Source organism: Eumetopias jubatus, unplaced genomic scaffold, assembly GCF_037043125.1.
Source record: "Eumetopias jubatus isolate StellerSeaLion01/CBP00866 unplaced genomic scaffold, mEumJub1_p1.0 scaffold_10, whole genome shotgun sequence".
Taxonomy (NCBI): domain Eukaryota; kingdom Metazoa; phylum Chordata; class Mammalia; order Carnivora; family Otariidae; genus Eumetopias; species Eumetopias jubatus.
In genome coordinates this window covers 123304721-123332149 of record NW_028274816.1, presented here as the reverse complement: position 1 = coordinate 123332149, position 27429 = coordinate 123304721, and the positions used below count along the sequence as shown (strand labels likewise).

The following is a 27429-nucleotide window of genomic DNA, read 5'->3' as shown; positions in this document are numbered from 1 at the left end:
ACCACTAGCACCACTCCATCCACAGAGCCCTCGAAAGTGGCGATCGGGCTACCCCTAACGAGGGCAGGCCGGGGGTACTTGACAAGGTCTGCTTTTCTTCACTGATTTTTGCCAGAAGAAAGCTAGGACCTAGAAAAGCCCTGATCATCTGAGGTTTCTGCTTCCCTCACCCAGTTCTGGGTGGTCCTCTCAAGTGATCTGCTTTCTGGTTCCCCATAGCCCTTAGGGCACCATGAGACTCAGAAGGGAAGAGGGGAAACTGAGACAGAACCCCCTGCATTCAGCTACACCCTAAAACCTCACAGGAAGCTGCTGAGCCGAGGTCTCAGGGTAGAGCTACAAAGGCAGAGGAGGACCAGGGCGCATGGGCTCGTTCATGCACCACACCTTTGATGAGTGACCGAAATTAAGTGTACCCTCTGCCAGGGTGCACAACAACTCACGAGGTAGGTTGTGCCATCCCCATTTTACAGATAAGGACACTGAGTCTCAGAAGGGTTACATAACTCATCCTAGGACTCACAGCTGGCAAACAGGATTGAAACCCAACTCTCTGTGATTCCAAAGGCAGTGTTCTTTATGATACACCACAGCGCTTCTCCGTGTTAAGGACTGCGGGAGTGGACACCGGCAAGGGTGAGAAATAGTCTGTGGCACCCGCACAGAGATCTCTGAGCCGCAAGGCATAAGCAGGGAGGAGAGGGCCAGTGGGTAGTAGAGTGCCCACCTCACCCCCACTGCTCTAGCCTCCTCGGGCGCAAAGCCCTCGCCAGGAGGCCCTCCTCTAGCTAATGCTGTCCTTTTTGGAGAGTCCCCTGTAGGTCTCAGGGCCTCAGTGGGATGCTTTGCCTCAGAGACAGGCCCCTGGTAGAAGGAGAGGCAGCTGACAATTTATTTGCAGGAGAGGTATGGGGGAGAAGGACGTTGAGAGCAAAGAGCCAGAGAGAAGGAGGCAGAAAAGCTGAGAAGTGTGGTGTGTGTGTGTGTGTGTGTGTGTGTGTTGATGGAGCTGGACCAAAGCACCCCGCTGCCAACAGGCTCTGCCATGTTCAAGTGCCACCTTGTTGGTGAGTGGAGGACTCAGGGAAGGCAAAGGGGCCTTCATGTTGGCCTGAGACAGACAATTAGGAAGGTAAATCCCCCAGGCCTTAACCCCCAGTGGCACAATGCAACATCGAATCAAAAGGAAACATCTGCAATATTTGTTGCCTTACATTTTTGCCTTCTTTAATCCAGAGCATAGTGAAGTTATGGGGGGGGGGCGCATTTTTTACTTAAATTATATTTACTAGGATTCAACACAGGGGTACTTTCTCTTTTGTTTTTAGTTCTTGTTGCCGCTTGGTTCTTCGTATTCCTGGGCTGGTTATAAATACAACTTTTGACTTTACGACGTAAAGATTGGGAAAGTTGTGAGCGGGATTTGGGATGAGAATCAACTGGGGAGCCACCAGACTCAGGCTGGTGGTGGCGGTGATAGTGGGCGAGGGGGCTGGGGCTCTGGCAGGTCTGCCTTCGGGTCCGCACATGTGAGCGCAGAAGCGCTGGTCGGAATCTCGCAGTACGGTGACCGCAGTGAGAGTAGCCTGGACCCGGCAGGGCAGCGACAGCGCCCGCTAGGCAGGCGCGCGAGCTCAGACTCGGTCTCCTGGAATCCGAAGGCCCGGGCCGCGCAAACCCAGGAGCAGCAACCTCGCGGCGCGGGCTCGGGCGGGCCCAGGCGAGCCCCACCTCCCGAGGCGCCCGGTCCGGGGCCGCGTCGCCATTGGTCCGCACCGCCCCAGCCACCTGCCCCTACCTTAGGGGGCGTGGTTACCTGGGCCCCGCCCCCCGAGGCTCGAGTTCCCAGACCCGGCTTCCTCCTCCGGCCCCGCCCCCGAGCCTAGGTCCCGCCCCCTTCGAGCCCCGAGCCCGGGCGCCTCGTGATGTCACGGCAGCTTTGATACAAAGAGCCCTTCGGCCCACGCGGGTCTCCCGGCAACGGGCGCGGGTGGGGGCGGGGCCGGCGCCTTCAACTGGTGCGGAAAGCGAGCGAGCGGCCACGGCGCGGCGGGGACAGTCTCTGCGCTCCCCGCCGCGTCCCTCCCCGTCCCGTCGGCCCGCGCCCGCCCGCCCCTCGCCCCTCCGCCGCGCACCGACTCGCCGCCACACGGGGGATGCGCACCCCGCCCGCCCCCGGGGGCCAGGTAAGCGGCGGCCCAGAGGCTCGGGCTCGCGGGGCTCCGGCGACGCGCACCTGGCCGCGCCGGAGGCCCCGGGGCTGGGGAAGTTGCCGGAGAGCGGAACTTTGCCCGCAGCCCGGGCGCCCGCTCCCGCCCCGGGAGTGTGCCCTCTCGGCCCTGGCCGGGGAGGTCGGGTTACCTGCGTCCTGGCGCGCTGGGCCACGGAAGAGAAGCCTCTGTCTCCGCTGCCCCGACCTGGCCCTCTGCCGGCTCCCAGGTGCGGGGCTGGGCAGGGCTAGCCCGGGGGCGCGGGGAGAGGGCGCCGCTTCTTCGGCGCGGTTTCCCAAAGTGTTTTTAGAGGGATCTAGTGGACTGGGCAGGGGGCTGGTTTGCCAGGACGCCTTCCTCGGGACACCCCCGCCCCCGCTCGCAGCGTGCCTGCCCCTCCGGCACCGGTGTTGTCCCAGCTCCCTGCCCTTGGCTCCGCCGAGTCCCGGAGGGGGCTGTGCGCGGGCCAAGTTTTTCCGTAGCTCTTGGCGGCTGCACCGAGCCTATTCCCGGGTTCCCTCGCCTCTCCGAGGGGCTCTGCCGGGCAAGGGGGAGAACCAGCCCAGTTCGGGGCTTGGGGACAGGGCCCTGGCCCTTCCCAGCCGAGACGTCTCCGAGGCCGGAGGTGTGTGCGGAGTCCCAGCTCTTTGCCCGCCGGCCCGAGAGCCTGCAGGTAGTAGTTGCTGTTGTCACAGCCGCTTCTCTGCGGGCGACTAGCGTCTCCGAGGTCTTGGCGGAGCAGCCTCTGGAGAACGAGCCATGTCTGTGCTGTGGGAACCCAGTCTGGACTCAGCCCGGTGTTCCTTCCCATCCGTGCCCACCCTCCAGTGTACCTCTTTCTCCATTTATCATTCTCCCCAGCCATGCTCTCCCACAGATGGCTGCAGGTGACACATCCCTCGCCCTGAGAGACAAGCCAGTGTTCCTTGTCTTATATACAGGCCGCCTCCTCAAAGGATTGTGAGGGGGCCGGATTCCTGGGCTCAGCCTACACTTTTTGCCTTGGCAAACAGCTGGGTTGGTTTCTGATGGTCCACCAAACCCCTCTCTTCCCTTGGTGGAAGCAGGTGCTAATCGGCTGGGTTCCAGGGAAAGGGATGGGACGTTCCCTAGGTCCTTCCCCTGGTGAAATGTGGCTGCCGGGTTAGGGAAAAGGGAATCTCAAAGCGGGGAAGGTGACCAATTATGTGTAAATCAGACCTTTGCTGTAGGGATCTCTGTCTCTCTATAACTAGCCAGCTCAGCCTTGGTGGAGTCCTTGGGTCACTGCCATTGACTGGGGTCTTGCTTTAAGCCGGGCACCAGCTTACCCAGATAGACTGGCCCAAACCTGACCCTGCTGAGCTGGCATTCATGAACTGCTTATGTGCCCAGGTGCTAGTATACAGGGACACTTCCCTGCCCCTAAGGTGTTTGCAGACTGTAGGGAGACTGAAAACCTGGGCCAAATTGTTTCCTGCCCAACTGCCCTGAGTCCTCAGGCACAGTGATATGGGTTGTCTCTGAGGTCCCTGTGACTTCACTGGAGGGGTGTATGGCCTGGAGGAATGGGGAAGCCAGGGAAGAATTTGGGACTTGTAGCAGGCATCATGGCTTGGGGAATGCCTTCTGGGGAACAGCTTTGTTATTTGGGGGGGGCCCAGGCTTTGGTGGAGGGGGTGGGGTGCATGACTAAGGCCAGCAGAGAGATAAGACTGTGCCTAGGGAGGGACCTGACTGGCCAGGCCAGGTGAGCCTGCGGGAGGTGTGACCTTTGTCCCAAGGAAGACCAGCGGGAGAGACTACCTTAAAAAGGACCTTTCGTCAAGTAAGGGAAGAAAAGAAGAAATCAGCCCGGAGCAGCTTGCCTTGGGGAGGCTCTGGGTTGCCCCTGAGAAGTTCCTGGTGGATATTCTGCTGGCCCCCACACTTGCCCATCCTTCCCTCTTTTCAGAGCACTCTGCCCCTCCCTCAGGACATTGGCCCCTTTGTGGCCTGCTAGCCCCCTTACCTACGGGTGGGACAAGCTGCCCCCGCATCTAGGGCTTTCTCTTCAGCCCTCCTGGAGCCCTCCTGGCTCTCACCTTCCCGCATTCCCTCCCTCCCCCTCCAGGTGGCTAGAAACTTCCTTCCCTAGGGCTGGCAGTCCCTCTTCTGAGCTGGCCTTTTATGCCAAGGGATGTTTCGCAACTGATCTTGCTTACAGTTTTACTTCAGTTTATATGTTTTAGCTGTGGGTAGGGAGCAGGTGGAGGGGGTGAGAAAGGCTCCCAATAAGATATCAGGTGAGTGATTCCTGGAAGGCAGTCATCTCCAGACCTTGGATGGAGAGGGACAGCCTGGGCACAGGGTGCCCACTCTCTGGCCCTGTTCTCTGGCTCCTGGCACAGGGCTCAAGTGCATTTTGAAAAGGAAGCATCTTTATCTGGGCTGCCTGCTGCCTGGCGTCGGCAGTGGGGCGCAGTGCCTTGGCTTTGCCAGCCATGTACAACCCCTGGGTTTGGGCTCTGTTTTCCTCTGGGTCTGCTCCGTTGGCTCTTCACTCGAGAACGGGGCATTGATGGTATCAAATCACTGGCCTTTCCAAGGAGGAGGACTGCTTGGGTCTTTCCCCTGCCTGGTCTACCCATGGGCTAGTTCTGCCCCGTGGTCAGCTGGGCACGACAAGGCAGGCGCGTCGATTTGGCAGACCCGCCTTGTGTCGTACTGGACGTTGTGTGACCACCCGTCCCGGCTGTGGTAGAGTCAGCTCCTCTCCCAGGTGGCATTCCAGGGCACAGACCTTTCCCCATTTCTGTTTGCCCTGCCCCCACCCAGCACATCACCCGGCACAGGCAGTTCCTCCATCAGACACTGGAGCGTCTGAGTTGTGCTCTTAGACTCTGTGCTGGGCGCCCGAGGTTCGGCAGCGGACATAGTGGCAGTCCCTGCCTTCGTGGAGCCCGCGTGGTGGCCAGTGGACAGGGCGGCCGGACCACAAGCAGGGCGGTGGGCGTTGTGGACTTAAACAGAGTGGGCAGGGAAGTCGTCGCTGAGGAGGTGGCCTCTTGGCAAAAGAGGTTCAGGCTGAGGGAGCAGCTGCTGCAAAGGCCCTGAGGTGGGGCCACAGCTGACGAGGGAGGCTGCTGCGACTGGAGAGGGAGCCAGGTTGGGGCAAGGGGCACAGGCTCAGAGAGATCAGGGACCTCTCGTGCTGCCAAGTGAGCGCCCAGACCCTAGGAGAACGGGAGGAGGTGACCAGCACACAGTCGAGACTAGAATTCCACAGGCACAAAACGCATTTTCTTGCTGTCCTCTGCAAACGCTTGCTGTTGAGGGGTTTGGGCACTGAGGCATTTCTTTTCTTTTCTTTTTTAAGATTTTATTTATTTATTTATTTATTTATTTGACACACAGAGGGAGAGCACAAGAGGGGGGTGGGGGGCAGCAGAAGCAGAGGGAGAAGCAGGCTCCTGCAGAGCAGGGAGCCCGACGCGGGGCTTAATCCCGGGGCTCCCGGATCACGACCTGAGCTGAAGGCAGACGCTCAACCCACTGAGCGCCCCCCGCGGCGCCCCACAGGGAGGCATTTCTTGAGGAGAAGGGTCTGCATCTGGCTGTTGCTGCTGTGGACTTTCCTGTCCTTGGCCGGGGTCAGGTCGGAGAAGCCTGTCCCCGTGAGTGTGGAAGCCGTTCTTGCTGGTTATTTCCACCACACAGATGGTACCAGCAGAACCTGCCTGGGTGATGCGCACACAACCGTGTGTCCGCTGGGGCCACCTCCGTGTTCCCACGGGTCTGCGCTAGCAGGGGTGCAGCAAGGCCAGTCCCCCCATCCTCTCCTTGGGCTCCTGGCCTCCCCGAGCCCCAAGGTGCTCAAGCCTTCCTTTTCCTTCCACGGGCAGCACACTTCTGGGCCCTGGTCTCCTGAGAAGCCTACTCGCCTACCTGGGCAGCAGCTTCGGGTCTAATCTCTGTCCAGCCTAGGCGCCCAGAGAGAGAGAGCGAGGGAGTGTGTGTGTGTGTGTACAGGGAGAAAGGGGACAACGAGAAATCTGTGCATCCTTGGAGGTTTGCGTGGAGGTCCAGAGACCCACAGACAAGGGGTCTGCGTGACCTCTGGCTCCAGCCCCATCTGGCAGGCTGGTACAAGTAACACCGTTTCCAACCCCGCTTCTCAACTTCCTTCAAGAAATGGGAAGTTTTCCGACTTTTGGCCGTATTCATAATTGATTCAACCTGTTTCCTCTTCCCAGACAAGTGGGTTCTTTCCCAGCGATGTAAACATGATTCAAATGAAAACAAAGCTCTGTGGCAGTTATTATTAATAGCCGTGGCCCTGCTTCTGGGAGCCTTTCTCTTTTAAGGGACCAGAAAGAGGAAGGCCCGAACAGAACCCGAGTGGGGGAGAGTGGGTGGGAGCTCGCGCCATCTTGAGTCATCTGCTGTCACCCCCACCGTCCTCTGTGCTCTGCAAGCCTCACAGCGTGAAAAGGGAACCTGTGCTTGTGGTAGCCGGTGTGGTCTGCAGCGGACTTGGGGTAAGAGCCGGAGGGGGGATAGGCAGGGTCTGCTCTTTGCACCGGACTTCAGTCTCCCTCTTCAGATAGGAGAGACACTAGGAGCAGGTGTCTCCTTCCTACCCACTGGTTTTCCTGGGAGAAATAATCCACCTCAAAACCTGGGTGCCTCCTTTCCGTGCTCAGCCACCCAATGCCTATTTTTTTCAAGTAGAATAAAATGTTTTGGAGCCAGAAAGTACATGTGTCTAGTCCCTGGCTCTGCAGCTTGCTCGTTCTGGGACATCAGGCAAGGCACCCTCACCTTTCTGAGCCTCTGTGGGCTGATGGCAAAGGTAAAATGAGCCCCTGCCACCCAACAAGCCCAGAGTGGGTTCTGACCCAGGCTCGGTTGGTGCCTGGTGGGTGGTTAGAGAGGCAGGATAGCGTGGTGCCCAGCAGGCTGGGCTCCGGAGTCAGGCGGCCTGTGTTCAAGTCCTGCCTGGGCCAGTGGCTACTTGTGCAATCTTAGACTGTTGACCCTTTCTGTGCCAGTTCTCCTAGGGAAAAGGAGGATGATGCTAGCCCCTCCCTCGGAAGGTGGTTCTGTGGATCACCATGTAAATGTATGAAAAGCACTTCAGACCCTGTCTGGCATATGAGGCAGCTGTTATTTTCAGTTCCTGCAAGCTTCTAGTGGTTTGATTCTTGCAACTGATAACCTTAGCGCCTAACCGAATTTCTCACGGGAAGGATGTCCGGGCAGAGGCAGGAAAGTGGTGGAGGAGAAACTCCACTTCCTCAGCCTCTGTGTTTTTTAAATAAACCAACTCGGCCTCTGCCGTTGCAGACTCTGGGGCTGGAGCGAAGTGAATGGCGCCCAGTGTGGCAATCTGGGAATGAGATGCAAAGCGTGTCCCGAGGTGACAGGCAGCTCCCCGGGGCTTGGTGTGGGGCCCCGCACCTGATCCTTCCTTCCCACCCCGCCAAGGGGAAGGGGCCGCCCCTCTGCCCACCCTCCTCTCGCCAGCAGCTAGGGCCAGTCCGTCTGTCCGCCCGGGCCAGCCGGAAAGCCAGCCTGGAACAGTGTGCCCATCTGCCAGTGCCAGCCCCCAGGGTCTTATTAAAGCATCACGACTTTGGCAGCCCACAGGGTGCCTAGAGATCGGGAGGGGGCCAGACAGAACGATGTGGACTGTCAGCCACAGGGCCATGTTGCGTGACTGCCCTTGGCCGTGTTCCAAGTAGCAAGCCTACCTGTTCATCTAGCTTGGCCGCTCTGAGGTCTACAGCTCCACGGAGGCGAAGTGGGCCGGGGTGGGTGGTGGTCAGGCCGGGCTCTGCTGCTAATATTAAGTAACCTTGAATGGAAACCCTCCTGGTGAAATGAGGGTTCTTGTTGACAGGCAGGTCTGGCCAGCACATTTTTGTGTGATTATCTACAAGGTTGCGTCGGTTATTAGCAAAGAAGGATCTTGCAACAGCTAGGCGTGCATGTGTGTGTGCAGGTGCTTGCGAGGAGTTCTCCTCTACCCCTCAAGTCCCACGCCCAGTCCAAGGAACTGTGCCTGAGTCCCCATTCCCCACTATACTCCTGCCGTGTTTTACAGATCCTAAGACACTCTTTTTCTCCCCCCATGTTTTAACATCTCAAGTTGGTATGAGTCGTACATTCGCTGGTGTGCTTTCATTTAATCGGCAGTGCTGTTTCTTTCTCAGGGTACTTGGAATAACAGTGCATCTTAAAATCAAAGGCATCTTGGACTTAATGAAACACAGAAACTAGGTAACCTCTAGAGAACTTACGTAACCTGCCCAGTTTTTTTCAAGGAAGGGAGCAGAGCCACCTTGCAGTGGTGGGAGGGTTATGTGAGGGGACACTCACTATGATGTGGTTCAACGGAACAAGGTTGGCCCCCAGGCCGACCTGGGCTCTGATTCCCGCTTTGCTGCACACGAGCTGTGTGACCTTGGGCGAGTAGAGCAACCTCTCTGAGCCTCACGTTCTTTGTCAGATGCTGATCCTGGCTCCACAGTTGTCATGATTGTGCATAAGGCGTCTTCCCTGTCTCTCTCTTGCTGGGTCTCAACTGCCCTGTTCCAACTGGACAAGGGGGGGAAGTGAGGGCAGAGAGTGGGTTACTGGCCTTCCCAAGGTAGCAGAGGGAGAGGGCTATTATTTATCGGGGCTTCTTGACTCAGTTTCTAATCCTTGAACATCATCTTTTCCTTCCTTCCTTTCCCTCCTCCTCCCACTTTGCCTGAGTTTTCATTTTCACATGTGTTTCCTTTTAGCAGTTCTCCTTCCAATCTCTCTCCTCTCCCTTTCTGTCAAATCTCCCCGCATGCAGCCTCTTTGAAGCTCCCCGTGGAGGGGAAGGGGAGGGAGTCCTGCCTGGTGGCCAGGGTGGCACAGGCCCCAGGAGCCTCCTCTGGCAGTCATCCGTGGTCTAGTGTGCTGTGGTCCTTGCAGCCTCCAGCTCAAGCCCACATTCTGGTGCCACCCGCCTTGCTCCCTCCTGTGCCCGTGGCCTCCACGGCCCGACCTGAGAGGCCGTTCCAGTGCTGCGTGTTGGACACTGCCATCACTGAGAGTAGTCCGTCTTTTCCGTACCCTTTTTGCTGCATTAAAATCAGACCCGTTCACATCCCAGCCCTGCTGGCTCTGTGACCTTTGGCAGGTTACTTGACCTCTCTGAGCCTGAGTTTTCCCATCTGAATGGTGGTTGATGCACAAAAGTACCTGGTACGTGCTAGGTGCTTAATAGATGTATTCTTTCCTGGTCCTCCTCAAATGGTTAAGACCACTTTATGTTTCTTTAGGGCTCCGGGAGACGGAGGCGCTCGGGGTGGGGAACTGCAGGGGTGAAGGCACAGGGACCCGCGTGAGCAGGATGCATCGGGCAGCGTGGCTAGCCTCGGGGAGGGAATGGAGTGAGCGGTCAGGACCTCTGCACCTTTGGGGAATGGGGTTGACGAGGTGGGCTGCTCGTTCAGAGAGCAGTGGGCTGAGTGTGAGACACTGGGTGACAGCCATGTGGGGGTATCCAGCTGATAGTGGGCCATCCCGAGCAGGGCCTCAGTGAGAGATGCTGGCTGAAGGGCGGCTCTCAGAGCAGGAGGTGGTTTCAAACCCCATTCTTGTCAGAAAGTCCCTCTGTCTCTCCCCCTCTTGAGATCCTGATGAAAGCCGGTAGCCCAGCTCCGTCAGTTTTGTGTATGGTGGCCAGGTTCCCAGCCCCCTCCTTGATGAGGTGCTGTTTGGGCTCTGGCACAGGGTGGACCTCTGTCCTTTGTGTGTGGCAAGGGCTATGATGAATTCACTAGCCCCGAGAGAAACCGGGCTGGGGGGGCGCGACTTTGCTTACAGAGCGCCTGTATCAGCTGGTGTGGTGGCCCCTTTGGAACCCCCCAGGAAGCAAGGCCACCACACAGCTCCTTACTGGGGACAGGGGCAACCAGTGGGTCAGTTGTGCCAAGGCTGGGATGGGAAAATTTCCCCTCTGGGTAATCCGTCTCTCCTTAAAGTGGTATATAAGGGCTGGGGAGGATAAGACCACCTCACCCGGCGTCCCAGGGAGGGAGTCATGGGAGCAGAGAAGGGGCTTATGGGGCTTGTGCCTAGAGATGGCTGTAGGGCTCTAGTTGCTCGGTTCTGGGCTGGGGAAGGTGTGCATGGAGGGGAAGGATTGCCCCCCCCCCCCCATACAGTGACTTTCTGCCTGGGGCTTGTTTAGGGACGGGCCTTTGTGGCATGGGGAGAAATTGTGTTTCAGGCATAAGGAGCCAAAGCATGGGGGTGGTGATCATGTCAGACAAGAGCTTGGGGTACAAGGGGAGGGATCATGTCCTGAGGCTGAGACCAGCTGACCAGCTGGACGGGGCTATGTGTGCTGGGCTGAGACGGCCTGGTTTTGCGGCCACTGGAAAGCTAGCGCCTGGGCTCTTTGATGGGGACCTTAATGGACAGTTCATAGCCTTGTACCCACCCTGGGCACCTCCTGCCCTCTGAGCCCCAAGCCATGGCTCGTGGTCAGACTCAGAGCTCTCACCTGTTCTGCCTCGGGACAGTCTGGGAAGGGACCCGAGCTGGCTCCGCCTCCCTGGCCCGTGGCCCCCAAGCTGCACTCTGGCCAGCGATGCTCTAGTGAGCCCGGGTGTGAGACAGCAGCCCCGGGGACACCCGGCCCCAGGAGCTGGACCTGGCAGAGGCAGGAAGACAGAAGGGAGCACCTGACCAGAGCCAGCTGGCACACTGCGGGGGCTCTGGGATGATGGGAAATGCCTGGAGGTTATAAAAGTAGAGGCAGGGGGGCTGTGGGCCGTGGCCTGCCTGATCCCAGTCTGTCCGCCCTGGAAGCTCTGGCCATCGGCTGTGGGTGAACACTGGCGCACTCTGCTTGGCCTTCCCAACCTGAAGGGTTCCATGTAGAGAGGGGGTGAGGGAGGTACCTGCCCCAGCTCCAGATGGTCGGTTAGCTCTGTTCAGGTGTGCTCTCCTTGAAGCAGATCGTGGCCTCGTTTGAGGGTGCCTGGTGAAGGAATACTGCTCGGCCCACCTGGCGGAGCTGGCCTGGGCCCCAGCCGCCCGCCCCAAGCTCCTCTCTACGCCCTCCTTAGCATGAGGGTGAAACATGGAGCCCCCAAAGCGAGGCCCACAAACTCTTGACTGTGTGAGTAATTAAGCCCTCACTTCAAACAGCCACATCTTTAAAAGCTATAATTTGTAGCCCAAAATAGCTGCCTGTTCAAAGAGCCCGGAGAGCCCTTGATGTGTACCCCTTTCAACCTGCAGCCTGTTAATTCGCCTTTGACATTTGAGTAGCCCGACACCTGGCTTTGGTTTTCAGAGCAACAGATCCCATGGCCGGGTGGGAACTGCCGCGTCCCAGCGTGTACTTGGGAAATCCTTTTTGGAGAATTTGGACAGGGTGATTGATGTCCGGGGGTTCCTGGTTCGGGTTTACGTGGCTCAACCTTGTTGTGTGACAGCAGGGCCGTAGAGAAAAATCACAGCATAACTTCAGGGGAAGGTAGATTCAACTCCATGGACATCGGGTCCTTACCTATAAGGATGAGCTGGTACTTACGTGCAGGGATTTTGGGGCAAGAAAATGAGGCCACCTCGGTAGAGCACAGAACGGACACTGGCCACTTGGTGGGTCCTCCCATGTGTCCCCTTCCCCTAGTCGGCCTCTGATGTAGACCGGTCTTGTGGATTCGGGTAGGTGCGTGGGGGCCGGGGGAGGGGGTGGGCCTCGGCTCACAGGAAACACCTCCCTTGACCTGCATCTTCTCCATCAGCTGACATGCCTGGAATTCTTGGGGCTGGCTGCTGGGCTTGGTTTCCAGATGTGGAAGCAATTTGAGTTCTGTTTTCCTAATCCCCAACAGTTTGCCTCTCAGGTCCACGTTCTCACTTGAAAATCAAGACTGTTGGCTCTGTTTGGGGGCTGGAGTTAGGCTAGATGGCCTCTTTGGATCCTTTTTGCTCAGGAGGTAGGTTCACTGAGGCACTCTGATCTGGGACCCAGGGCTTTGTTAGGACGGCCACACCCCATCAAGGGCTTGTTCCCCACGGGAGCAGAAGTTCACCCTGGGGCCACCTCCCCTGTGGTTTTTCCTTGGAGATGGGTTGCTTAGCCAGATTCAGCGGCAGCATCTGCCTGACCCTGGACAGCCAGCCTTGAAGGGGGAGGCGGACTCCAGTCCTGGCCGTGTCTGAGGAAGGCTGGTGTTCCAGCAAAGCAAGGTGCCCGCGTGCCCCAGGAGTGGTGAGGGCCCTCCTTCCCAAACTGACCACAGCACAGGGAAGAAATCTGCTCTGGATTCCAAGTAACCAGAAATACCGCCTGGCATGGAGAAACTGGTAATATATCGTTCAATTACTGAGTGCTCCTGGCCACAGAGGTGGCCTGCCCTGAGTCAGAATATGGCTCCAGGGCTGTGGATGGGCATGGGCCTGTGGTTCCAGGCCTAACTGCTGATCTCTCCTCTTGTAAACCATTCACTTTTTAGGTAAAATAACTTTGACATTTGTATTATAACTACACTAAATATAGTTCTGGGCAAACAGAAATTGCCTTTGCAGTTTTAAATGTCTCTGGCTGAACTCCATGTATACTTTTCCTTTAAAATTAAAATATACCTATACTGTTGAGGTAACACGAGAAATAAAAATAGTTTACTTAGATTTATATATATAGTGTTTTTGAAACATCATCGTGATAATTACAGATCCACCAAGCTTCAGCTTCAGCAAAATATAGTCTCTTTAGAAATCTCAGTATCTCAAAATGATCATGACAGAGAAGGCAACATTTCTTTTGAGGAGAGACAAAAACAAACCAACCCCCAATCTCTTGACGAGATTCTAGAGATCCAGTAGTTCTCTTTGGAGGTTGAATTGAATTGACCGAGAAGGAATTCGCCTTTATTATCAGGGTGGGGAGGTGGGGGCCAAGTCCAGGTAGGGCCGAGGGTCTCCATACAGGCTTCCGAGTGGGGGAAGGAAAGGGTAAGTACCACAGACCGGCTGCCTTGAACAACTGAGATGAATTTTTTCACAATTCTGGAGGCTAACCTTGAAGATCGAGGTGTCAGCAGGGTTGGTTTCTTCTGAGGCCTCTCTCCTTGGCTTGCAGATGGCTGGCTTCTCCCTGTGTCTTCACATCGGGGGTGTGTGTGTGTGGGGGTGTGTGTGTGTGTGTGTGTGTGTGTGTGTGTGTGTGTCCCCTAATCTCCTCCTCATAAGGGTGCCAGGTGATTGAATTAGGGCCTACCATGATGCCCTCGTTTTAATGTAATTGCTTCTTTAAAGACCCTATCTCCAAAAACAGTCACACTCGAAGGTACTGGGATTGGGACTTCAACATGAACTTGGGGGTGATGGGACACAGTTCAGCCCATAACAGAAAGTTCTCTGGAGCCATCCTCCAAGGGGAGGAGGAAGAAAAGTGTGAGCGGAGCCCGGCATCCAGGGAGAGCCCTGAGTGGAGGGGATGGGAGGCAGTTCTGCCTGCAGGCAGAGGCCCACTCTTGGTTATGGGCCCTTTGGGGTGTCTCTTGGCCAAGGGCTACCTTCAGAAGAGGTTCCAGTGTTCTGACTCATGATTCACCTTCTAGAGGCTGAGCCATCATTGCTGCCTGATCTGACCATTCAGAACCTAGACTGCTCCCCATTCAGCTCATGGGGTTTTGACCCTTGGGGTTGTGCTGGCCCACTAGGCTCCCTGTTTCTGCTGACTCTTGTCTCTGGGGTGTAGCATTCTTTAAGGATGGCTTCACTTCTGCATATTCCTTTTAAATAGAGCTAAATTTGTCAGAGATTATACACTTTTCCTTAACCAGTTCAGCAAGTTTGGGGTGACTGTCTTTCATGTTTTACGTATGTGTCTTTTAACATGCTGAAAAAAATAAGAGCTGTAAGAACCGACTGTGGGAAGCCACTGAGGGTGGGTCCACCAAGCCTGCGTCGCTCCCCAGGGTTTTGCCTGAAGCACCCCATCCCAGCCCCCATGGTTCCAGAGCCCACCTTCCAGCCCCTCTAGTGGTCGGGACTCCATCAGCCACACAAGAGGACCCCCACAGTGTTTCACATGGAGCCCAAACCAGCCCCTGCAACCAGGACAGACCATCATGGAGCTGGTTGGGGGGATGGGGGAAGAGGGAAGACTGCCCCAGCAAGGATTTGCGCACCCCGGTTGCCCTCCAGTGCTGTGACCATATTGGCTTTATCTCTCCGTGTAACTTTCCCTAAACCGTTTGAAAGGAAGTTAGGCAAGATGGTATCAAAACTAAGGGTATGTCTTCTTCATAACTATTAGCAAGCACACAGGGTGCCTGGGTGGCTCAGTTGGTTAAGCAACTGCCTTCGGCTCAGGTCATGATCCTGGAGTCCCGGGATCGAGTCCCGCATCGGGCTCCCTGCTCAGCGGGGAGTCTGCCTCTCCCTCTGACCCTCCCCCCCTCTCATGCTCTCTCTCTCTCAAATAAATAAAATATTAAAAAAAAAACTATTAGCAAGCATAATTAGCAAACATCATCCCCTAATACCACGCAATATCTAGTCCATACTCCAGCTTCCATTTTGACCCCAATAGGTCTTGCTAGCTCGGTGGTGGCTGGCTTATTTGTTTGAGCTGGGATCTAATCAAGATTAACGTTTAGCTTTTGTGCCTCTTGATTTAATCTAAAACAGCAGTTCTCATAGTGTGGTCCTGGGACCATCAGCATCACCTAAGAACTTGTTAGAAACGCACCTTTTAAAGATTTTATTGATTTATTTGAGGGCAAGAGAGCCAGAGAGCGAGCACGAGCAGAGGGGAGGGGTAGAGGCACAAGCAGGCTCCCCACTAAGGGGGCCCGAGGATGTGGGGTTCCACCCCAGAACCCTGAGCCGAAGGCAGACGCTTAACCGACTGAGCCACCCGAGCACCCCTAGTAGGAGTTAGATCTTAAGGCTTCATTAGAATTGAGTAGGGGAGGCTGTGTCCTTCATCTTGTGCCCAGTCAGGAGGCCGGTGTCTGTTCCCAATTAGTGATGCTAGGTTTAATCACTGTATTAAAGTGACAATAGCTTATTTTCTCCACAGTCAAGATATTGGGGGGTAGAGGGTGTTTGGAGGGTGTCGGGTGGTTCTTTGGTACTGTGCCAGCATCCAGTTCCTCGTCAACCTTCGATCCAACAGTTTCACTCTACAGTTGGGGACAGCATGCGATTTGCATCAGCTCTCATTTGCGTGGTTCGCGCCTTCCATCTCCCTTCTAATTCTTTTGTTTGCCCCATCAGTTACCAAGAGAGATGAACTAAAATCTCCACCTTTATTCATTTGTTTATTTGAAAGTAAGCTCTGGGCCCAACTTGGAGCTTGAACTCCTGACCTTGAGATCAAGAGTCACATGCTCTACCCACTGAGCCAGGAGGGTGCCCCGTCATCCTTTTATTTTTGGCCTGTGTCCTGATGTTTATACTGTGTCACTTGTAAATGGCACATAGTTGTTGTTTTTATCTAGTCAGACAGTGTTTATTTTTTTTAAAGATTTTATTTATTTATTTGAGAGAGAGAGAATGAGAGATAGAGAGCACGAGAGGGAAGAGGGTCAGAGGGAGAAGCAGACTCCCCGCTGAGCAGGGAGCCCGATGTGGGACTCGATCCCGGGACTCCAGGATCATGACCTGAGCCGAAGGCAGTCGCTTAACCAACTGAGCCACCCAGGCGCCCTGACAGTGTTTGTTTATTAACAGTATGGTTTATTCCATTTTCATGTACTGCATTGTTACTGTGGTTGAGTTACGATCTTTGGTCTTCTTTTCCTCCTTTTTTTCTGTATCCTTTTGGATGACTTCATTTTTTATTCCTTTTTTTCCCCTCCGTTTTTAGTAATACATTTTTAATTTTTAACTGACTTTTGAAATGCTTTGACATGTTCTTGGAGTGGAAGCGGCGTGGTGGGGAAAGGGGGCTTGGAGGGTCTCCCAGTGGAGTGCGTGACCCCACTGCGATGGGTGTTCCCAGTGGGGTCCAGGGTCTGGCCCACAGCCTAACAGGCTTGAGAACCAGATCTTGTTGGCCCTTCCCTCACCCCTTTGGGACTTGGGTGCCACCCATGCCCACAGATTGTCTCTAGAGGGACACGCAGAGCCAGAGCACCAGCTGACTGACTGACGGTGAGAAGTGTACTCTGGCAGTGAGCTTGGGCAGCCCACCTCTCCCCGTCGACCACAGGCTCCTGGAAGCTTGCTGTGATCAGAAGTGTGGTGGGTGAACCTGGACACAGGGGAGCTGGTTAGAAGGTCCGAGTGGCCATTGGATGATCTCTAGCCCTGGTGCCAGCTTCGTCGGACCCCACAGCCTTTGGGGCAGGCCGGCCATGCGGGGCAGGCAGACCAGACCAGGCCAGACCCCTCTGGCCAGTGCCCGGGTGGACGCTGCCAGGGCCTGCTGTAGACTCTCCCTGTCAGCCCCTTCCTGGGGAAATATTAGATCCCTAACGACTCAGTCCCCCTGCTCTGCCACTGTGTAATTTGCTTACTCCTGGTCTTAGGTTAGCTGCCAGGGGGGCTGTTGGATACCCTCATTTCTGAGTTTTTCTCGGAGCTACATCATGCCCTGTCTTTCTCCTGCACGCCTGTGACACTACCTGAGCAGCTGCGTCTGTTGAGGGAGCGGAAGTGTGAGACTGGGGAAAAGCCTATGCAAGAGTTGTGCTTAAGAGCATGGAAAAGAAGGCCCTGTGGGCTTCCACACCCCTTCCACTGTGGGGGCGTGTGCAGGGCCTCCTTATCCGAGTGCCTTTGCTCTGTGCAAATGGCCTGGGAGCTCTTGAGAAACTCGAGCCTTACTTTCCCTTTCTCTTTTCAGTACCAGCTTGAGCTTCCACAGCCGGTGGGGGCCAGATCCGGGACTGAACCCCGTCTGCCTGAGAGCCTCAGTTCTCCCATCTGTAAAACTGGGTGACTTAGAACTTCCAGGGGCCAGGGAAGGAAGTGCACGACACAGGGGTGGTTCCTGGCCACTCTCTGATCTGGCCCCTGGGGACGGGAACGTGGCAGTCTGTCCCGTCTTCTTGACGTTGGCCTCCCCCACCTGTGGGACGCTTGGGCTTTCATCTGACCGTATGCAGTCAGTCCCCAAGGCTGGCCAAGACAGGCGAAAAATGAACTCTAATGGCTTGGTGACCTGGTGCTCCTCAGTTTGCCCTTGACCTTGTTGGGGAAGAGCCGGGGCCTTGTATCTGAGGCAAGGTTACTTCTGTTCCGAAGTCAGGGCTTCGGAAACTTACCTCCCCCTTTATTCCCACCCTCGCCCCTTGACTGCATCTGAGCCACCCTTTGTTGAGCCAGAACCTTATCAGCCACTGATGAGCACCGACCTCCCACCTGCAGAGCAAGGCCTGGCTTCGGGGCAGGGGTTGGCAGCCACAAACAGGCGGCGGGCACAGCCCGGATTGCTTACTAATCTCTGCTGCTGCCGTGCCTGGCTGGGTGGCTGAGCCGCAGTGGTGGGAAGGGGATCCTGGCCCAGGTGAGCCAATCCCTGCTATCTGGACCTGGGGGCGTTGGCATCCGCAAGCTAGCTCCTTAGTCTTCTGCTACCCATGGGGAAGACCCAGGGAGACTGCGAGCACGCCTGTCACACTTCCTGGGCAGGGGGCTGGCTGGGATTGTGACAAGGGATTTCATCCCCAGCCCCCCTTCCCCCTGACACCTGCTCAGCATCACCCAGACAGCAATCCTGGCTTCTCCCCTGCACCAGGCTTGGTTTGTGTCCGCCACCTCCCTGCTCCCCACCCACTACCTTCCACGTGTGCCCGCTGGTGCCTGGCTGCAAAGGGGAGCTGGGATGTGCCCAGTTGGGCTATTTTTACCCAGCCCTGTCCCCACCGAGCTGTTCTTTGGCTCTGAGTTACTGCCTGGGAAGCGAAGCCGCTGCCAGGGCTGGGGGTGGGTGAGCCAGAGCCTCCGAGCCTCCTGGACCCCCTTGCCCAGGCAGTGTCTCATCCTAACACTTACTAAAGTGTGTAATTAACGTGCAGAGAGACCTTCCAAGAGCGTATGTAGAAGATGGCCCTGGTGGGGAGAAAGGAGGCACCTGCACCTCTGTAACTTGCAGACTTCAGGCCTCCAGAAGCTTGAACCCAGCCGAACTCCACCTGGTGTGTCACTGTGGGTCAACGGGATAGGGTCCCGGGGGGGCGGGCGTGGCGGAGACGGAGTCGGATAGAGGCCATTAGGCCTGGAGACACCCCTGGTTGTCTTCTCTCAACACACCGAAGACCATAATAGCTCAGATTTATTGATCCTTTTCTGTGTGTGCTTAGCACGTGTACTAACTCATTTCCTGATGACCGTTAACTCCCTTCTGCAGATGGGGAAACTGAGGCACGGAGAAGTTCAGTAAACCTAAGGTTGCAGAGCTGAGGGGTGGAGCTGGGGTTTGAACCCAGCGGGTCCACCTCCAGAGCTTGCTCCCAACACTGCTCTGCCCCCCTCTCCTCTCTGCCATGTTCCCAACATCCGTGAGGTATGAGGCACTGTTCTACGTAGGTTCTCTACGGCAGCCTTGCCAGCTGGGTGTTTCCAGCTCTGTTTGTAGATGAGGTTCAGAGACTGAACAGCTCCTCCGGGGTTGCATGGTGGCCAGTGAGCACGCCAGCTGGGCACCTGGGCCTCGGGGTTGCCACAGTTGGGCTCTTCCCAGCCCCCCATTCTCCGGTGCGGTTTGCTGCCACAGGCACTTGCCGCTCACCTGCCATGTGCCTCCTGTGGTGCTGATGCTGGGGGTTCGGATGCAGACGTCCCCATGGTGATCCCCCGGAGGGCCTGCCTTCTCGCGGGGAACGTAGGAGTGGGGCCCTTGGAGTCTGTGCCCTAGCTGCCATGAAAATGGAGTAATGGTGTGTGTGACTTGGAGGTGGCGTCCCACTAGGGCTGGGGGGGGGTGGGGAGAGCCCGATGAAGTCCTGGTGTCTGGGCTCTGCTGCATCCCCCCGCCGGGGAGGGTGGACAGCAGGGCGTTGTTGGCCCCCCTGAGGCTGGGATGCCCTGTCCCACTGTGGGAATTTTTTTTTACCAGCTGTTGAATTCAGCCTGTGCCACCTTCCTACAGGGGAAGGGGTGACTTTGGGGCCCACTGGCCGGCAAATGCTGCTCTCACTGGAGAGGGGCTTCCACGGGCAGCCTGTGCGCCTCTGGGTACCCACTTCTCGCCAGGGCCAGCTGCATCCAGTCCCAGCTGGAGACAGGGTGGGGATGTGGAGGGGGACACTGGGGATGCAGACCTGCCCCACCAGAGCAGCTGGATAGGGCCTGTTCTCCCAGCTTCAGGCCACCGGTCTCTCTAGAAACCCCTGGTTTCCGATAATTCCCCAGGCCTAGCCTCTTGAGGAAGGCATACTTCCTAGTCTCCAAGCCAATGAGTAGTGGCCTTCTAGCACCCTCCAGCAACTGCCCGTGCTTTGCCTCCCTTCCTGAGGTGTTTGGGATCCGAGCAGGCTGTGCCCCCTTCCAGCAGCACGCCTCCCAGGCCCGGGGCTACACCAAGCCCTTTCCCAGAGGGCCCAGAGGAATGGGAGCAGGGTCAGGACATTCCCGAGGGAGGAGCAGGGGTGACAGAGCCACGTTTGTCCGGGACAAATGCCAAACCACTACTCTCCATCTGGACCAACCAGGGTATCTGGTTACTTTTCTTATAGCTGTCTTTATGTTATTTGAATTTAGAGGAAAACTGCTAGAAATGGTTTTGAAGTCCTAAAAATTTCAACTTGCCTTGAGCAAACAACAGTGGGTCGAATGAAAAGGTGTTAATGTGGGGAGGCAGCTGATTTTAAGAGAAAAAGCTGGTGTGTTGACCGTGTGCATGTGCGCGCGTGTGCGTGTGGCGAGGGGGCTCTGAGGGGCCCTGACTTGGCATGTCAAGAGCCAGGCTTCTGTAGCAGGGAAGTTCCAGGGCAGACCCCGCCCACTCTGAGCCTCATCTTCCCCATGTGTCAGACGAAGAGCCTGAATCCTTTATCCCTGCCCTGTACTCCTCCTCGGGCTCTCCTGGGGCTGCTGTCAGAGCCAGATGGGGCTATGTGTGCACACCGCGTGCTCTGTCAACTGTGAAGGGCCAGGCAGATGTGGATTCCGCTCAGTCAGGGGATAAAATTATGCCTGAGGAAGTGGTGGTCTTGTTGGGAGAGAGTGACCCCCGTGGGGGCATCTGACCCTCCTACCACCCCAGCTATGGCCAAGACAGGCCATGCTTTTCTCTTGGCCCAGATGTTGGGAGTGGGTGTGTTGCTCCGGGCCATCTGGTGAGAGGGGACTGTGGTCCCCACCCGCGTATGGTGAGTTGGGGGTCTCTGCGCAGAGTGCCCAGCAAAAACGGGGCCTCTACATCTCCCTGTCCACGGAGACAAACATGGATTAGCCACCCGCAGGCCAGGCCGGACACCTGAGGAGCATGGCTGCTGGTCTCTACTTGGTGCCCTGCCTGCCCCCTGGGAGTGTGGCGGGCAGCAGCCTCCCCGGGACCCCTGCTGATCGTGCTTTGAGGAGAGTGTAGGCACTGGTGGCTCACAGTCCAGTCCTCCCCTGCCACCAACTCCCATGGGGCCCCAGGCAAGTCACCCCTACCCCCCCTACAAGGGGAGAAAGGAGACCCAACTCACGGGGCTCTCAAGACGGGAAGTGGCCAAGGACTCCTGGAAGCCCCAAGGCAGGCCTTCCTTGCAAGCGCTAACCTCCCCACCCCACCCCCCGCCCTTGTGGTTGAGAAGGCAGAAAGCTCGCAGGCGCCGCCCCTCCAGGAGCCCCACTCCCCTCGGTGGGCCGTCTCCCCCCTGCCTGGCTTCTCTTTCGGGGCCACGCACTGGCGCAGGGAGCTTCCTGCCGGGGCGGGCGACAGGCAGCATGGGCTGGAGTGCCCGGGCTCCACACTCACTAATGTGCTCCTCGGGTGGACGCTCTTCTCCTTGTCACCATGAGACGGAAAAACGCATGAAGTGTGGGTCGCAGCCCTGATAAATGGAACCAAGCCGGTGGTGGCCAGAGGTAGGTGGCCGTCTGCCTGCTGGCTGGAAGACTTCTGGAGCTCTGGCAGGCTACTCTGTGAGCTTGTGAATACTCTCGTTCCTGAACTGGGGCTAAGAAGTCCCGTTCTGAAGAGTTGTCATAGGCCCACCAAAGATTCTGTGTTAACTCTCTTGCTCTGTCTCCGGACCTTGGTGACTGCTCGGTAAATGTTGGTTTCTCCTGGGACACAGCTTCGGGCTTACCGATGAGGGGACCTTGCTTAGGGTCCAAGATCCGATGAGGCTGGGAGCCGTGTGGGATTGGACGAGTGACATCAAGGTGGAAAGGGCTTGTGTGAACACTAGGGGTGGTTTTAATTAAACAGCCCCTCGGCCTCCCCAGTCAGGGGGCCCTGGCTGCCTGATGCCGACTTTATTAGTCCATGCGATGCTCAACCCGAGTCAGGGCACAGGCAGGAGCCAAGCTCATTATTGCCATCTATACTTAGGCCAGGAAGTCTTGGTGGGGAGAGACCGCCAGGAGGGCTGCCTGGCCCCCACCATCAGCGGGTGACTGCGCCCTTCTCGTTGGGTCCAGTCAAGTCTGTTTTTGACCACCTTCCTTGCCTGTGCCTGATCCTGTTCTTGTCCGAGGTGCCTGGAGACCCTGCCCAGCCTTTGTTCTATTACACCTCTTGCAGTCCTGGGGCTGCACGGAGCGCCTCTCATGGAGGGCTCTGCCCACCCTCACCAGGAAGCACACCCAAGAATCTTGGGAGTAGTCTCAGAGGGGAGCAGGTGGAAGCAGGGCGTCCTTGGAGGTGGCAGCCCCAAGAAATGGTTTGTAGAGAGCTGCCTCTCAGACTAGGTACACTCCGAATAAAGCCAGAGCTCTTGACATGCAAGATGATTTTAGCAAAAGGTTCCAGCAAGTATTTGTCTCGCATTGACCTTGTGCTGGGCTGTGTGCTGGGCACTGGGGACCAACCCCAAGCTCAGAATCGAAGGACCCAGTGTTCTTGCTCCCCAGCATGGCTGGGGTGGGCCATGGCAGACTGCCCCTCCCAGGCTGGAGCCACGTCTTGTGGCCAGTATTTATTCATTGAGGTCCTTCCGAGTGACACAGTGATCCTATAAGATCCCATTGTCATTCTCGATTTACCGCAGAGAGAACTGTGGTTCACAGAGGTCAGTTGACATGCCCGGAATCACGGGGGGGCAGATTCCGTGCTGCGTCCAATTCTGCTAGGTTGGGGTCGCCATTCTTGGGGGCCATTCATTACAGCTGTGCCCTTAACTCCGTCACAAAGCCATTTGGCTGCTTATGCAGACTGTGATGGGGACCCTGCCGAGCTATCCAAGTGCCCTGAGCAATGTAGCCGGCCCCTTCTCCATGGATGGCCGTGCCCGGGGGTTCTGACCCCTCACTGGACTCTCATGAAGCAGCCACTGGGAGAGGTCCAAGACAAATAACCTGCCAGGTATTCCTGTTCTCAAGGTCCTGGGGTCTGGGCCTCCCTGTCCCCCACCGTCTGCTCTTCCTGGCCCTGCTGGCATCCTTGTAGTCGGATGAGGCGTGCTGAGCCCCGGGGAGCCAGCCTCACTCATTCTGTCCCTCTCTGTCTTTCTCAGGGCAGCGAGGTGCCAGGCCCGACCTTTGCTGATGGCGAGCTCCTCCCCAGGGACCCCGGCTTCTTTCCCGTGGACGAGGAGGAGGCTATGACACTGGCTCCACCAGAGGGCCCCCCAGAGTCAGACATGGACAGCCCCATGGAGAGCACCCAGAGCCTGGAGGGGTCAGTTACCGAGGAGAAGGACGGAGGGCTTGGGGCCCTCTTCCTGCCGGAGGACAAGTGAGTTAAAGCTGCCTGGAGCTCCACATATCAGAAAGTGGTGGTCCCAGCCAACCCAGAGATTTGGGGAGGGAGAGGGGGCCAGTATCGGTTGAGCCATATGAAATTGTCAATTCTTCATCACTTTTGACCTTCAAAAAAAGAAGAAGAAGAAGGCAATTTCATATACATTTTCTCAGTGCGGGGCTTCTCAGACTCAAGTGGCTCTGAGAGCCAGGCTGTTCTCGGCGGGGGCGGTGGGGTCTTTGGAGTTGTTCGTCCATTTTGCGTCCTGAGAACAGTCCATCCGTGGTACTATGACCAGCCACCAAGGACAACTGGTCAGGGACCACAGACCTAGTGACCTATTGGCTAACCATTTGCCACTTGGTCATTCACCTTGTTTTTTGGGACCAATCACCTGGAGGCAGCCAGCGGGGGGAGGGGGGGCGGCTAGTGAAATGTCTAGGAGAAAGTGCTGAGGAGTATGATGAATTCCACCCAAGGCGCTAAGGAACTTGAGGGCAGAGAAGTGAGTTTCAAAAAAACAACAGGGTGGAGGTTCTCAGACCAGGATGGCTCAAGGGCACGGTTGGAGAATTACTGCCTCAACCGGTTCCCTGCCTCTCATCACCGAGTCGGGTTGCCCAGTGTGGTGCGGGGAGGCCCAGGAGGTCAGAGAACTGTCCCTCATGAGAGAAGATACGCAGACATGAGCTCACAACTCAAGGGAAGATCTGTTTGGCAGTTGACAAGTTGTGCTTCCTTCTCGGGTTGCAGGCAGGGCTCGGCCAGCCCCTGACGCCCCTCACGGGCCATACGGTGGGTCACCCCAGAAAGGCCTAGGGTCTCTGACCTTAGCCTTGCAATGAGGCTTCTTTGGACCAGAAGTCCCCTCTGTAAACCGGGAGGAGCGCCTCACCTGGTAGCTCACGGTTATTTATTTTAAAACTTCATTTCTTATTAGAGTCCAAGCCAATTAAACAGAACTTGAAAGAGGTAGGAAAGGGAGAACGGAGGGGACTAACCAAGCTACTCCTCGTCCCACCACCCAGACCCCAGCCCTGTGACCATGGAAATAGTTTCATGCCCTGCTTTTCCTTGTTCTGCGGACACCTTTTACTATCTCTGGCTTAAGTTTTTACATGTAACTTTTAATGCCTACTGATCTTTCCATATTATTGCTAGTGTCGTTTACAAACCTTTCAACAATTAGATAATCCATAATTTGATAATTTAATTTCTTAATCCATATTATAGTTTTGCAGCTGTAACTTAATCATTTAATGTGCTAATATTAGCAATGTAGAATGTATGATTTTATACGCTATATAAGTATTATAATTTATTGTGACTTAATGTAGGGAAGCCGTTAGGTGGTAAGCAGTGTTTTGGTGCTCTAGAGAAGCAGTGGCTTGGACACCTCTTGTGCAGAAACTATTTCTGTGGTGAGATGTGTTCCCTTAGGATGAGGTCGCCGAAGTGTACTTACCAGGTCAGAAGGCACAAACTCGATCAGGCTTCTGCTCTCTGGGGCGCAGACTGACCTCCAGGAAGCCTGGTCTGTTTCCCCAGCACGGGCTGCAGGTGGGGCTGCGTTAACAGCCAACCTTCTCTGACGCCCAGGTCCTCGGGCCACACTCCGTCCATGACCACGTCAGACCTCTCCACACACTCCACCACCTCGCTCATCAGCAACGAGGAGCAGTTTGAAGACTATGGGGAGGGGGACGATGTGGACTGTGCCCCCAGCAGCCCCTGCCCCGACGACGAGACCAGGACCAACGTCTACTCGGACCTGGGATCTTCAGTGTCTTCCAGGTGGCCCCGGGGTCTGGAATGGCATTTGGGGTATAAGGAGAAGTGGCGGGACCAACCCAACCTCGTCCCAGGGGGTTCAGAGGGCAGAGTCCTAACCTACATGGGTTCTGCTCCCGGGGTTTGGGGGTGCTGCCTCTGCACTCTGGTGGGGGTCTAGAATTCCTCCTCCCTCCTTCTGTCTCAGGATGAACCCACCTGGGAGCCTGCAGACTCGGGGGTCTTTGTTGTCTTGCTTCCTAGTAGAACCCTGGTGTTGAAAGAGTCCTTCTAGGTGACCCACACACCTAGTCATTGCTTAGCTCTCAGTTGCTGTATCTGTGAAATGGGTACCGTTCATTGGCTTCTCTGAGAGCATTGAGGGAGGGGAGATCTGTTGCTGTATTTCTACTTCCTCTGCCCCTAAATGCACACAACACAAGGGTCCCCAGTATTGCGGAATCCAGTAAAGTAAGCTCAGCAGGATGAGGTGAGGCAGCAGATCGGAGAGCAGGAGGTGATTGCTTTCTCTCTCCTGAATCAGTGCGGGGCAGACTCCTAGGAAAATGCGGCACACCTACAACAGTGAATTGCTGGATGTTTACTGCTCTCAGTGTTGCAAGAAAATCAACCTGCTGAATGACTTGGAAGCCCGACTGAAAAACTTGAAGGCCAACAGGTGGGGCCCCGGGACCCAGCAGAGGGATAGGAGTCTGGGGCTAGGTGGGGTGGGGTGGGGGGACCCAGCGGGGGAAGCCTCAGGCGAGGTGGCCCCACTCTGTCTTGGCAAGTGTGAGAGCACTGTCAGAGTAGGATTGATCCTGGGGAGCTTGCATTTTTCTGCGACAGGAAAATCAGGGTGCTTCTACTCGGGACCAAGCTGATAAGTGAATTCCCTGCAGCGGGTGGGACAGAGCCCCATACTGCACTTTGGAGTCTTGCAGAGTTAGAAGTGGACTGGAGCCCCCTCTGTTCAATGACTGTCCTCTGTCTCTCTCTCAATCTCTCAATCTCTAATCTCTCTCTCTCTGTAGCCCCAACCGGAAGATCTCTAGCACAGCCTTCGGACGGTAAGGCCCCCCCTTGGGAGGAGGGGTTGAATGCTGCCTCCCTTAATTATGCTCCTACTGCCAGGGTAGTGGCCCCCTGAATGCACAGAGGGGAATGAAGCACCCCAGAAGTGCAGGCCAAGCGGCCAGAAGAGGTCTGCCTCTGAAAAAGAAGGGTCACACGCCTCCCACCCCCACCCCTTGCCCCTTCTGGCGGTGGTGCAGCTGGCCTCGCCCCATCCCCTCGCTGTGTCAGCTTCAGGCGGGCACAGCGGTGATGCCCCGAGGGACCCAGCCCATCTCATGGCCCTTGGTGGCCCTCCCTGCACTCTGGGGCCAGCAGCTGGACCAGCACCTCCTGAGTTTCCCACTCACAGAGATTGGGCAGCAGGTGCCCCGTTGGAGCTGGTCACTTGACTCCAGGTTATATCCTGCGCAGCTCACTTCCCGGGACTTCCAGGATCCTGCTCTGGATCTCAGGATCCAGGTTCTCCGGCCGACTGGGCCGGGTCCACGCCCGGGGTTCCGGGAGCAGCCAGCAAGCACCCAGGCTCTGGCTCGGGAGCAGGGCTGGGACAGGAGAGCTCGTTGGCGGAGACCCTGGCTGCTGCCTGGCAGGGAGTGGGAAGTGGGGGCCTCTGGAGAGCAGTAGCTGGGTTTTGCCTCCAGCAAGAGTTTCCCAGCAAGTGTTTCCTGTTTGCAGACCCCCCCCCCACCCCGCCCGCCTACTGCCCTGCCCAGTCTGGGTGGGTCTCCTTCCCTCTGCCCTCTCCCAGGGTCCCCAGAGGTGCAGCAGGAGCCCGTTTGCTGGAGGGGATTGAGTCTTGCAGGGAGGCCTCAGGAGGACCGTCTGCCAGCCTGTGGAGCCTGTCTACCCTCGCGGGGCGGTTATGCAGCTGGAGGGAGGTGGTCAGGGGCTCACGTGCCCACTCCGGTCACTGGCTAGTTGCTGGCTAGAAGGCCGGCCTGAAAAGGGAGGTGAGGCAGCAGGGCAGAGCCGTGAGGGACTGGCCATATCCACCAGGGGCTCTGGAGGGGTGTCACGCCCACCAGCCTCTGAGCTGGATGATCTCTTAGTTCAGAGGTCAGGCAACTCTTCTCTGCTGACTGGATGAGGACCGCCTCCTCAGATGGGTTCCTGGCCTCGCTCCCCAACATAGTGGGTGCCCCCTCTCGGCCCATAGCCTGCTCTGGACTCCAGGCCCCAGAGGGCGGCTTCTGTAGCTCCCGCCCCCCGCTCACACCCCCCACCGCTCACGCCCCCCTGCTCACCCCCCCCCGCAGGCAGCTCATGCATAGCAGCAACTTCAGTAGCAGTGACGGCAGCACCGAGGATCTGTTCCGGGACAGCATTGACTCCTGTGACAACGACATCACGGAGAAGGTGGGTCCTGAGGGGGCGGATGGAGACCCTGTCCTTGCTGCAGGAGGTGGGGGTAGGCGGCCCTGCTAGCGTGGGCACATAACGCCCCCGCCCTCACCACCCTTTGTGCACAGTCACTTGGGGGACCTGGCCGTCCGTCCCACGGTTTCTGCTTCTCCATCCTGTGGACTCAGAGGTTTCCTCCACCCCCACCTCTGCCCC

At 56.8% G+C, this 27429-nt stretch overlaps 1 protein-coding gene across 3 annotated transcripts in view; it reads left to right on the top strand.

Annotated features, from left to right (window-relative positions):
* Positions 1-2093: 2093 nt before the first annotated feature.
* RAB11FIP4 (RAB11 family interacting protein 4) overlaps positions 2094-27429 on the top strand; it is a 37295-nt gene continuing 11959 nt past the window's right edge. The window contains exons 1-6 of one of the 3 annotated variants that reach the window (XM_028109080.2): positions 2094-2186; positions 22799-23019; positions 24625-24819; positions 25340-25474; positions 25830-25865; positions 27129-27228. In XM_028109080.2, coding sequence (XP_027964881.1) covers positions 2157-2186; positions 22799-23019; positions 24625-24819; positions 25340-25474; positions 25830-25865; positions 27129-27228 — 717 coding nt within the window. In that variant the 5' untranslated portion in view covers positions 2094-2156. Of the gene's footprint in view, positions 2187-2420; positions 2440-21050; positions 21207-22798; positions 23020-24624; positions 24820-25339; positions 25475-25829; positions 25866-27128; positions 27229-27429 lie in introns of those variants that run through there. The other 2 variants (XM_028109082.2, XM_028109081.2) reach the window with 2 other exon arrangements.